This window comes from Octodon degus, unplaced genomic scaffold (genome assembly GCF_000260255.1).
Source record: "Octodon degus isolate 3935 unplaced genomic scaffold, OctDeg1.0 scaffold00320, whole genome shotgun sequence".
Classification (NCBI taxonomy): domain Eukaryota; kingdom Metazoa; phylum Chordata; class Mammalia; order Rodentia; family Octodontidae; genus Octodon; species Octodon degus.
This window is the reverse complement of record NW_004524896.1, coordinates 787409-798771: the sequence shown is the minus strand read 5'-3', so window position 1 is coordinate 798771 and position 11363 is coordinate 787409. Positions and strand designations below refer to the sequence as shown.

Sequence of the window (11363 nt, the reverse complement as noted above, 5' to 3'; positions counted from 1 at the left end):
AGATATATAGTTACATTCTCTTAATGAATAGAGGGATTTGTTCTAATAGTGTTTGTAAATAGGATATCATGTCCGCATCTTGTACAGCAATTAATCACTAGGAAGAATGTATGCAATGTGTTAAATATTGAAACTGTCCTACCAAAAAAAAAGTTGTGTGATGCATCCACTGGGAGCCTGAGGGAGGTGACAAGTGTAGAGTGTGGGGGAGTCTGCTGTGGTCTGTGCATAGAACTCACTCCCCATTCAGTGGCTTGCTGTGGACGGCCCTGCCCTGCCTCGGCCCTGAGCACATCTGCACTCCCTGCCACACTCTCCTGTAGTGAATCGCATTTTCTTTGAAATCATCCCATTCCTTACAGCCCAACATTGAGTCTGTTCCTTCAGTTCTAACACAGAATCTGGTCTTAATAACACCACACTAGGGCAGAAAACAGTTTCCAGGAGGGAGCAGAGGCTAAGGCTGTGGAGGAAAAAAAAATGTAAGAGACTGGAAATAAAGCATTTGAAAGTGGTAAATGGACCAAGACTGTGAAGGGGCAGGCAGAAATCTGAGGGGAAGGGGATGAAAAAGAATTAAGATGTGTTATGAACCTGTGCAGAAGCTCCACACTGAATGTCATGATGCACCACCAACAGGTACAAATCAGAAATCAGATTCCAGCGTCTAACAGTTAAGTCCCACATGCTGCCTAAGGTGCCCAAGTTTCCTGAACTGGCCCTGGGCAGTTTCCCTAGAAGTGAAAGGGAATCAGCACTCTGGTGTTTACTACCCTGCTCAGGGCTGCACTGGGAAAGCTGCTCTGAAACATCACATATGCACAAGCTTGGATTTGGGGGCGCGCTTCTGTGGTGTGAGCAGTTCCTCACCTATTCTGTGTGGCAGCGCGACATCACTAACATGGAGTGAGCCTGGGGAGCCTCGCCTCCTCTCTGGTGGCTCAGCGTGTGCCTGGGTGCCCTGCTGTCTCCACCCCCATTCCCATCCCAGTGGAGGCAGCCATTCAATAAATAAAGCTACAAAGCCCCGTCAGGTGCAATGAGAGGCAAAAGAAGTTAGCAACACCATATGGGGACAAAATAATAAACACAATTCTCATGAATCAATGTCAGGTTTATTAAATGACTCAATAAATTCAGGGAGTTGAAGGGAATCATGTAGTTAAAAAAGAAGAGACCCTTGTCTTTGACTCCTCAGAATACAGCCAGGAGAAAAATACATTCACGTGCACCAGGACACAGACACACAGACACTGGGCACAGCGCCATCTGTGTTGCAAAAAGGTATAAAATAAGGTCCACCCAATAAAAATCTTAACCATGAAAACTCAAGAATGTACAGTCTTGGGTATGTTATACACAAACACTGAAGACACTGAAACTGCTAACAGCACTGTTGGCCAGCTCTGAATCATGATGGTGAGCAAATGAAAAAAAATTAAAAAGCACTGCACTTTGTGGAAAAGGAGGAAAAGGTACTTCGGGAGGTGTCCGAACATGAACCCATGCACGGGAGAAAAGGGAGAGTTTGGTGTGGTTCACTCTGCTGTAATGTGGCACCTCGTGGGAAGCTTTGACTCAAGGTGGGAACCACAACGCTGCTGCAGTGCTGCAGGGCTGCCCTTGCCTGTCCCCTGAGGCATTGCCATCCCCACACTGCTAGTGGCAGTTGTGTACCCTAGCTCAGAGCCATCACCATTCTGCAAGGGCTCAGTCAGGTGTGGTTGAGGCGAAGTGCAGAAGCAGGCGTGGTCTGCAGGGGGCGCTGAGCACCATGCTGCTGTTGGGTTTTCATCCAAACGTGTTTGGAATCTGCCCCGTCAGCTTCATCTGACTCCTAGGAGGTGGACAGCACCTGTCCAGGCGAGAAAGTGCCTGTGAATAGGACATGAAGTGTCCAGGGTCACAGGAATGCCCAGTGAGGCTACGACAAGGGCAAGCAGCTGCACGGGAGCTCCCTGCCACCTCCAGAATCAGGCCCAGCAGAATCAGTGCCTTTTTCCAACCCCAGGGATTGTGGCAGCTTTGTGGGAGCTGAGCAGAGAGTTCAGAAACACCTGGAGCCAAGCACTGACCCGCTGAGAGAAAGAGACAGCACTCCAGGTGCCCTCCCAGTGGTGCCCCTGCTCCCTGAATAGCAGTGAGGTCAGTCAGAGGTGAACCTCTGGTCAGGGGCCTCCCTGAAGGAAGGGTCAGAATCACCCGGGCTCCAGAGTTCCTCAGACATGCTTTGTCCCCACCTGTACCTGTGCTCTCTGTGGAGCAAAGAGCAAAAGCAAATGCAATTTCCTCCCATTGTGAAGGTGAAGAACTTGCTGTGGCTCAAGATAGAGAGGCCCAGATTGGGAAAGAGACGTCAGGTCTTTTGAGATGTTTCTGAATTCGAGAGTCTTAGGATTTAGTATTATGTAACAAAAATATGTGTGGGTGACCAAGATGTAGACATCTTGAAGTTGGAGTGCAGGTTCGTCTTCCAGGCCACAGTCATCTCCCATCATGGTCAGCATGCAGAGGCTCACCCTCCAAATCTCCATTTCAGGAAAATATTCCAGGAGTGGATTTGCCTCTTCATAATTCCTCCTAGCCGTGGTACCATGTGAATCTTAAAGCCACCAGAGGCGTGGGGAACAGGTGGCATCTAAACATGGTGGCTCTCCATTTCCTCTCACGGAAAGGATTCCTGGATGCGGTAACCACCTCATCACAAATCCTAAGACAGTGGGATGGGAGGACAGAAATAGCAGGTGATGTGGTCACTGTCACCACTACTGCATTGCTATGCAGAATCAAAGCCCAGAGGGAACAAGAGGCGGAGGCCCAGGAGAGGCAGATGCAGCTACCGCACGCCATGTGTGCCTGCCTCTGTTAGTGCCTGGAGCCACACACAGATGCACCGTCAGCACTGACAGCCCAGGGGCTCATGGAGATGGACCTCAACGGGCGGGCACGGGCCCATTTACCTAGGCAGTGGGAGAGGACTCCGTGCAAGCACTCCTGAATGGGCGGGTTCCCATCCCCCCTCATCTGGGCCCTGAAGATGAAACCGAACTCCAGACATCCTCAGGCTGAAAGGTTGCCTGCGAGCCCTGGGACCAAGGAGCCTGAGGACATTCGAGGAGGGACCACTGGGTGTGTCGCCCCACTTCAAGCTGAGATTACAAGGAGCTGCTCCTCCACCCTGCGCCTTCACAGCTAGGGTGGCTGAGACAGGACCGTGCATGGGACTGGGTCAGGCACTTTCTGTCCACTCAGGAGGGGCGCTCTGGTGAACCCCTGCTCCTAAGGACGGCCCGTGAGAACAGCAGAGCGCTCAAGCCTCTCACTGTTGACTCCTCCACCCCTGCTGGAAGCGAAGGGCCCTCCTCTGCACTGGGAACTGCAGGTGCCTGGCCGAGCTCTCGGTGCTGGGGTCCCTGCAATGAGCCCGTGTCGCACTCATCCACACTAGCGTCCTCGGCTGTGCGTTCCCTGTGCTGGCCTCATGCCCACAGCGCGTAGCGCAAGGCTGCCAGGTGACAGCCCTGGGTTTTCCATCAGGATCTCCAAGGTTGAGCGTGGATACGGAAAATGATCACTGTACCTCTCTACATGGGACAGTTCCATGTGAACTTCTTTTTCTACCTCATTGAGGTTATAAATGCGTTACTTTGTTTTTGGAAGTTAAACTCAGGGCACATGGATGGGGCAAACACCATGTTTTGCGGGGCAGAAGGCTTTCTATAAATCCCAGCTCCTAACTTGCCCGCACAGTCCGCAGCACCAGGACAGGGTGTGCTCTAGAAAGCCTGCGCGCGGCTCCTTTGTCACTGTGCAGTCCCCAGAGGCAGACTGCTCGCAGCCGACTACCGCGCCTGATGGCTGGGTCGCAGGCTACTGGCAGCCGCCACACACGGGGCCTGTGGGCGGAGGAGACGTCACTGCGAGGCTCACGTGCCAGTCGTGTCCAGGCCGCGCAGCCGGGAGCGCGAAGGTGTTGCTCCGTGGTTCTCCCAGCGCCTTTGTCTGCTTGGGGAGCAGAGGAATCCTGGTCTGGTAGAACGAGCTACACGGTGTCGCCTCTACTTCTGGCCTCTGAAACAGAGAGCAGAGGGTCAGATGGATTCTTCCTGAAGTCTGGTAGAATTCACCTGCGCACCAACCTGCGACTCCCTTTCTTCCTGGAGAACTGACCCCCGGCTGGGTGTCGCTGTCTTTCTTGTTTTAAGAGGATGGTCATCCCCAGGGCATGGCCTGAGCGCGCGGCTCCAGGACTCGCTGTGCACAAGTCTCCTGAGGAGGCGGCGCTGCGCTTGATTTCCCTCTCTCCCGCTCCCACGCTCGCCCTGCGCTGGACCCCTCGCCCCCCTGAGAAGGCTCTGTCGCCCTGCTCCTTAGTATCTGGCTTCTGTTTGGCTCTTTCTGTACACTCCGGGTTTCTCGTTTCAGAAAAACCATGCAGGGTTTCAGCTCGTGTGGCTGATTTATTTCACTTAAACTCACGGAATAAAGGACCATTTCATAGTAATTATATAATATACAATCCATATTATATATTAGATATTAGATATACAGCTACTTTCTCTTAGTTCAATGAGAAGAAAGGTTTAGACAATAATAGTTTACTAATAGTTTAGACAAGATATCATGTCTGCATCTTGTACTCTGAATAACTACTACAAAGACAATATACAATGTATTTATTGTAACTGTCCTGCTAACCTGCTTTGAAACTGTTTCATTGCTATTTTTTCTCATTAAAATAAATTACAAGCACAAGGGCCTGAGTTCAATTCCCAGTTCTGCCAAAAAAATAAGTAAAATAAAATAAAATGAATTTAAAATTTTTTTTAAAATAGTTTCAAGATGCATCCATTTCTCTAGGGCCAGCCACATAGTTCAGAGGGTTAAAGCACCAGCTTAGGCAGGCACAGGGACCGGGGTTCAAGCCCCAAAGTACTGTGCCAGTCCTGCCCCCGGGCGCGCTGAGACAGCAACTGGGCATGGTGGTTTGTGCCTGTAATCTTAGCCCTTGGGAGGCTGAATACAGGAGAATCACTGAGTCCGATCTGTGTAGTGAGATCCTGTAGACCCTGGACTAAATACATTAAGAAGATGCATCCATTTCTCTACAAATGACTCAAGATTGCCTTTCATTATGGCAGTGCAGTGCTGCACTGTGTGCAAACATGTTGTCTTCATCCGCTCATCTGGCGATGGACGCCCAGGCCACTGCCAAGGCTTATCTGTTATGAAGCTTGCTGCTGTAAGCACGGGTACGTGTGTCCTACTGTAATCTGATGTCTCACTGCTGGGAAGATGCCTAGAAGGGAAGGAGCTGAGTGAAATAGAGTTTTTCCTCTCAGTTCATGGCTAATGTCCACACTGGTTTTCACAGCTTGTGCTGCTCACAAGCTCCTTCCACATTTGCTTCTTTGGGAAAGTTTTCCCTCCTTCTTGTACTCTGAAGGATCATTTCTCAGTATTAAGGAGTCTAGGCTGTCATTTATTCCTGTCACTTCTGGGCCTATCCCACAACACTCTTCCTGACTGCAGCTTCTGAGCACGCCTGTGCAGTCCTTGTCTTTGTCCCTGTAGACCTGACGCGGTCTCTCTTGGCTTCATTCAAGATCCCATCACTGGCTTAGCTGTCCTGCAGTTTGGGGTCATGAGGTTGGTACGGTTTTCATGCATTTGCCCGGGGTGCTGCTCCCTGGGCTCCCTGATCGGGGCCTGATGCATTGAGGATGTTGGCCCTGAACTTAGAGCCATTTTCAGTCCTGCGATCCAGCCACCTCCTGCTTGCTCCTCCTGTCTTCCCTCTGGGTCTCCCATGGCATCTGCGTGCCACTTTCCTTCCATCCTTCAGTATTCTGACATGGCTTCTCAGTCCTTGTTCCTGTGTAATTCTAGCGGCTATGACACACCCCAGGCTTGGAGGTTTCCTGCTGGTCGTATCTCGCCTACTCTCAGCCACAGTAGGCAGCGCCGTGTTCTGTAATCAGTGTCTGGATCTGAGTGACCACATCCGGGTTCTCTCTTGAGTCCCCACGTGCATCCAGGGCATGGTCCACCTGTTCTGGCTGCTGTTGGTGTCCACCACCATTGCCTTACACCCCTGTCTGACAAGTCCAGCCCCTCCTCCTTGTCCCATTGGCTCTGTTCTTCAAATCACTTTTTCCCTTTGGACGAGACTTCTAGTTTACTCCAGACAGCTAGGATGACTTTGCAGCTGACAGAAGTTGCCCTCACCAGGCCTCTGTGATGCCCTGGTGACATGCGGGGTCCTGTCTCTGCCCTGCTATGAGAGATGCCCCTGCTGAGCCTCCCCATGTCCAGGCACCACTGACCCCACACCTGCTCTAGGAGCGTGATGAGCTCCACAGGCTGCCACCAAGGAGCTGAGGCTCAGAGCGGGTGGCTGAGGGCGGGGCAGCATGGACAGGGAAAGATGAGCAGGCATGGAACCGAAGCCAGCTGTCACCAAGTGCAGGAGAATTCCACCCAGGAAGCAGGGGCTCTGAGAGGGTGAGAATGCCTCAGAACTTTGTTCACAGGCAACGCAATTGGACTGGGTGCACTGACAAGCACAAAGAGGGGAAAGCAGCACAGCAAAAGCCACCCCAGGTCAGGAAAGGAGCGCTTTCCCTGGCTGCTCCTTCTGATTCTAGCCCCAGGACGCAGCTCCACCAGCTGCGCAGATGGAGCTCCGCACCTCTGTGCTCTCATCCACCTGCAGCAGGAAACTGCATCCTCTCTGGAGCGTCTCCAGGGCTGGGGGAGGCCTGTCACGGTGAGGACGACTGTGCGGTGCAGATGGATGGGCTGAGGGGCAGAGGAGACGCTGTGAGGGGAAGGACCAGCCCAGGTAGTCATGGCCTGGAAGGGCAGCTCAGGAGGGCTGCGGGTCTATGGCTGCTGTGACTGGAACTTAGGAACATGAGGACAAACCAGGAAGATTCAGAAGGAGAAAAAGACCCATAATATTCCATATCTGCCCAGCCCTGAGCATTGTGAGGAGGGAAGGTCCCCATCCTGTGGGGCTGCTGATGTGACAATGCCGAGATGGGCAGATCCCAGCTACCAAGAAGCCACACCCCATGTGCCCCTGTGACCTGGGGGCTGAGATGTCACAGCCACCATACAGCCATGAGCAGGGGTTGGAAACACCATGCCCTCACCCTCACCACCCTGCTCTTCCTTGGTGAGAAGGGAAGAAGGGAGGAGAAAGCCTGGGGAGGAGGGCCCCCACCCCACAGAGCTGGCCCACCAGGAGACTAGGGGCTCAGCACACTCTGGGGAGGAGAGGGCCTGCTCCAGCCCCAAGGAGAACCTCTCACAGGAAACTGTCTTCCAGGGCTGAGCCTGGGCCCCAGGACAGGAGTGCAGGCAGGTGAGTGTATTCCCAGCTATCCTGAGTCCCTCCTCATTCTGGGGACAATGGGACACCCTTGGACAGTGGGGACAGCAGTGTAGGTTCGTGCTGGGAGGTCTGCAGGGTCCTGTGGCTGAGATCTGGGCTGTGAAGAAGGAGGAGGTCCTGAGGCCCAGCTGTGATTTCCCTGCAGAGACGCTCCCCAAACCCAGGCTCTGGGCTGAGCCGGGACCTGTGATACCTCTGCGGACACCTGTGACCCTGTGGTGTGAGGGGACCCTAGAGGCCAAGACGTACTACCTGGAAAAAAAGAGAATACCAGAGCCCTGGATAACAGAGATGACATTGGAATCTGGGAGCAAGGCCAAGTTCGCTATCCCATTAATGGGCCTGCACCGTGCAGGCCGCTATCTCTGTTACTATCTCAGCCCTTCTGGCTTGTCACAGCACAGTGACATCCTGCAGCTGGTGTTGGCAGGTGAGAGGCCACTCAGGGTCCCAGCCCCAGGCTCTGCCCCCTGGTGTCTGCTCTCAGGGTTGTCGCCCTCTCACAGCCCAACCCTGGGGACAATGTGGGAGGTGCGAGTCCCTTTCTCATGCAGCCTGCTTCTCTCCTAGGAGTCTACCACAAACCCAGCCTCTCGGCCCTGCCCAGCCCCGTGGTGCCCTCAGGAGGGAATGTCACCCTCCAGTGTGGGTCACAGAGGAGATTTAGCGGGTTTGCTCTATCTAAGGAAGGCGGAGACAAGCACTTCTGGATGCTGGACTCACAGCAAGACCGCAGTGGGCAGTGCCGGTCCCGGTTCCCCGTGGGCCCTGTGACCCCCAGCCACAACTGGAAGTTTCGATGCTACGGCTGTGTCAAGAGCACACCGGAGTTGTGGTCAGAGCCCAGTGACCTCCTGGAGCTCACAGTGTCAGGTGCGCTGCCTGGGACCCCAGCAATGCTGGGCAGCCCTGGGCTGAGGGGATGTGAAGGACTCTGGGGATGACCAGGCAGAGGTGGGCTCCTCTGAGGCACGTCATCACCTCCATTCTTCCTCTCTGAAATCTACACTGTGGGCAGCAGCTCTGTCTCAGGGAGGCCACAGTATGGGAACAGGAGAGGGCAGAGTCCACCATGGGGCAACCCAGCCCTACACCCCTCGGGTCCTCATCCCCAGGGTGAATCTGTTCCCACACCCAGGGTCCAGCCCCACAGCAGGGGCACCCCAGCTCTGTCCCAGTGTCCTGTGTCCTGGCTGCCTGGAGATGCTCAGCCCATCTCAGTCCTGGTTCCAGTGTTGGCTCACTGGTGTCCAGGGACAGAGAAAGGGGAAGGGAACCTGGATCCCCAGGACTCGAAATCCAGGTTGCACAAGGTGGAATCAAAGCTGAGGGAGATGTTGGGGCCCAGCCTGGGGAGGAGCAGCAGCTGGCATGGGTAGTAGGGAGCCCAGCCCCTCATCTCCCCAATCTTCCTAGGAGGGCCTGAGGATCAGCCCCTCCCACCAGAGTCCGGACTCCAGGATGGTGAGTGAAGGCGCTGCTGGGAGGTGTCCGGGGCAGGGCCTGGGCTGTGGGGCTGGTGCAGCCTCCCCTGGAGATGTGGACTTGGACCAGCCCCTCCTGGGTGGGCCTCAATGTCTCCAGGTGCAGAGGGGAGGCCTGGCCCCTACCTTCAAGTTCCTCTGGTGGTGACCTTGCTGTGAGCCCTGGAGAGGCAGCCTCTCAGGGAAGCCTCCAGGCCCCCAGGCTGCAGGGATCCTGTCCCTCTGTGTAGCAAAGGTGACAGTGTGCAGGGAAGGTTGCAGGGCCAGGGCAGGGTGTTTGGGCTCCTTCCCCCCAGATGGGGAAGGGGAAGGCTCAGCTCCGTGGAGAGAGAAGGGATGGAAGTCCAACTCCCTGGTTTCTTCCCCATCCGGGGTTCCTGTTGGTTCCCTGGGCTGGCAGGCCCTGTCTCTCCATCTCTGTCTCCTCCTCAGTAACCTGCATGAGAGGGTGGGGATCTTGTGCAGAACTGGGAGAGCGAGAGGCAGGGATGCAAATGCGAGCTGGGCTCACCGGTGCTCAGGGAAGTGGCTCTGTTTCTCTTTAAGGCAGCACCCCTGGCCTGCAAGGGAACAATAATGTTCTGACCTGGGTCTCCATGCCCTGCTCCCTGCTGATGCTCATTCTCCTCCTCGTCTTTCTGTACTGGCACCAGCAAAGAAGCAGGGAGAGAGGTGAGCAGGGAGGTTGGGACCTGAGTTCCAGAGAGGCGTGGGTGCCGAGGTCCACAGGGAAACCTGTCCGGGAGGACAAGTCTGCATAGTCTCCTGTGCAGAGCCCAGGGCAGAGAATCCAGCACAGAACACACAGCCCGTCCTGTAGGTGTCTCCAGTGTGGTCTGAGCTTCTCCACCTTGGGCCCCAGAGGCTCCCTGGGCAGTGTGCTCCGAGGCTTCCCCGTGCCCGGCGTGGCCTGTGGACCAGTGGTTCTGACCTCCTGACTGAGACTGTCATTGAAAGAGGCCACGCAGGAGGCTCCTTCCTGCAGGGGCATGAGGACAGCACCCTGGGACAGAGGCCTGCAGAAGAGGTCATTCTTGTCCACAGACCCGGACACCCTGCCTGCTGCCCCTCATGGCCACCTGACACCTCCCTGTCTCCTGAGATCCAGCCCAGCTGCTGTCACCCAGGAAGAAAACCTCTGTGAGAGGAAGAGGAGCCTGGATGGTAGGAACTCCGAGGCCTCAGCATCACAGGGACAGGGGAAGGCTGGGGACTCTGGCTGAGTCAGACTGAACCCCGACACTGGGCCTGGGGACATCACACAACTGGACAGGGCAAAGTCTGGGGGGCTGAAAGACCCTGAGACTGTGACCAGGAGGTGACCCCTGTTGTGTTACTGCAGATGTCACCATGAAGGACACAGAGCCTGTGGACAGAGTGGAGCTGGATGCTCAGGTGAGACCCCGCCCCATCCAGGGCACAGGGACTTCCTGTCTCCCAGTTCAGCCCAGGGATGCTGCTCTGTCCTGCACCACTCAGCTCTGAGGAACCTCACACCTGAACCCTCCCTTCTGGAAACCCCAGCCTCTGCCTGCTGAGACCCCACCCTCTGCTCTTTCCTGTGCCCTTGGGGTGCCCTCCTTCCAACACCTTTATGGCCCTCAGCCTCTGTCTGGTGGTTCGTGCCCCAGGTCTCAGTAGGACCCTGAGTGAAGAGCCCCCACACCCCCAGGTCCTCCCTCACTCATACAATGTGCCCTCTCGACCTGGCTCCATGGGGGCTGCAGGTACAGCGGGGAGCACAGACCCATCAGCCGTGAGTCACCTCAAGGTTGGAGCCCAGTGTCAGGAGAGCACAGAGCTGAGAAAGAAAATACAGCAGAGAATGGGGTGGAGGGGCAGGAGGGCCAGAGTGAATCACAGAGAGGACTCTGGGAAGGGGAGCAGAAGCCTGCATGGAGAGGGCCACGCGGATCTCTAAAGCACAGCACTGCAGGCAGGGCACGGGGCAGTGCAAAGGCCCTGAGGCAGGGACGGGCTCCTTCAGGGAGGTGGGCCCTGTGGCTGCAGCCCAGACAGCAGGGCACAAGAATCAGAATTCGAGGGCAGCACTGCAAGAAGGAAGTGGCCAGAGTCTCTTAGGAAGCTCATAAAGGTCCCATGAAGAAGGAACAGAGTGTGGCTTAATTTCTAAAGGATCCCTCCATTCACTGTGTAGGAAACAGGTTGGTGGATACTAGCGTGGCACCAAGGAGACCCTGTCTCCGTCTCTGTCTCCCTGAGCAGAGCCCACCTGATGAGGACTCCCAGGGAGCAATGTATGCCCATGTGGAGCGCTCATCACCCGGTAAGAGAGAGGCGCCCATTCCTTCAACCCTGTTGGGACAGCTTCCAGATGCCAAGGATGGACAGGCCAGGGAGGACAGGTCGACAGACACTCAGGTGGGTCCTGTGCTCCCCACACACCAGTCCTCCCAGGCACCACGCAGGAACCACCCCCTCCCACTCTCCCCTGCAGGCTGTTGCCCAAGAGGGTCCCC

At 55.4% G+C, this 11363-nt stretch overlaps 1 protein-coding gene across 1 annotated transcript in view; it reads left to right on the top strand.

The window, feature by feature from the left end:
* LOC101568956 (leukocyte immunoglobulin-like receptor subfamily A member 6) overlaps positions 1–10430 on the top strand; it is a 241548-nt gene extending 231118 nt beyond the window's left edge. Inside the window, exons 8-12 of the mRNA XM_023707950.1 lie at positions 7970–8272; positions 8816–8863; positions 9430–9555; positions 9928–10023; positions 10226–10430. Coding sequence (XP_023563718.1) covers positions 7970–8272; positions 8816–8863; positions 9430–9555; positions 9928–10023; positions 10226–10368 — 716 coding nt within the window. The 3' untranslated portion in view covers positions 10369–10430. The remainder of the gene's footprint in view (positions 1–7969; positions 8273–8815; positions 8864–9429; positions 9556–9927; positions 10024–10225) is intronic.
* The last annotated feature ends 933 nt before the right edge of the window (positions 10431–11363 follow it).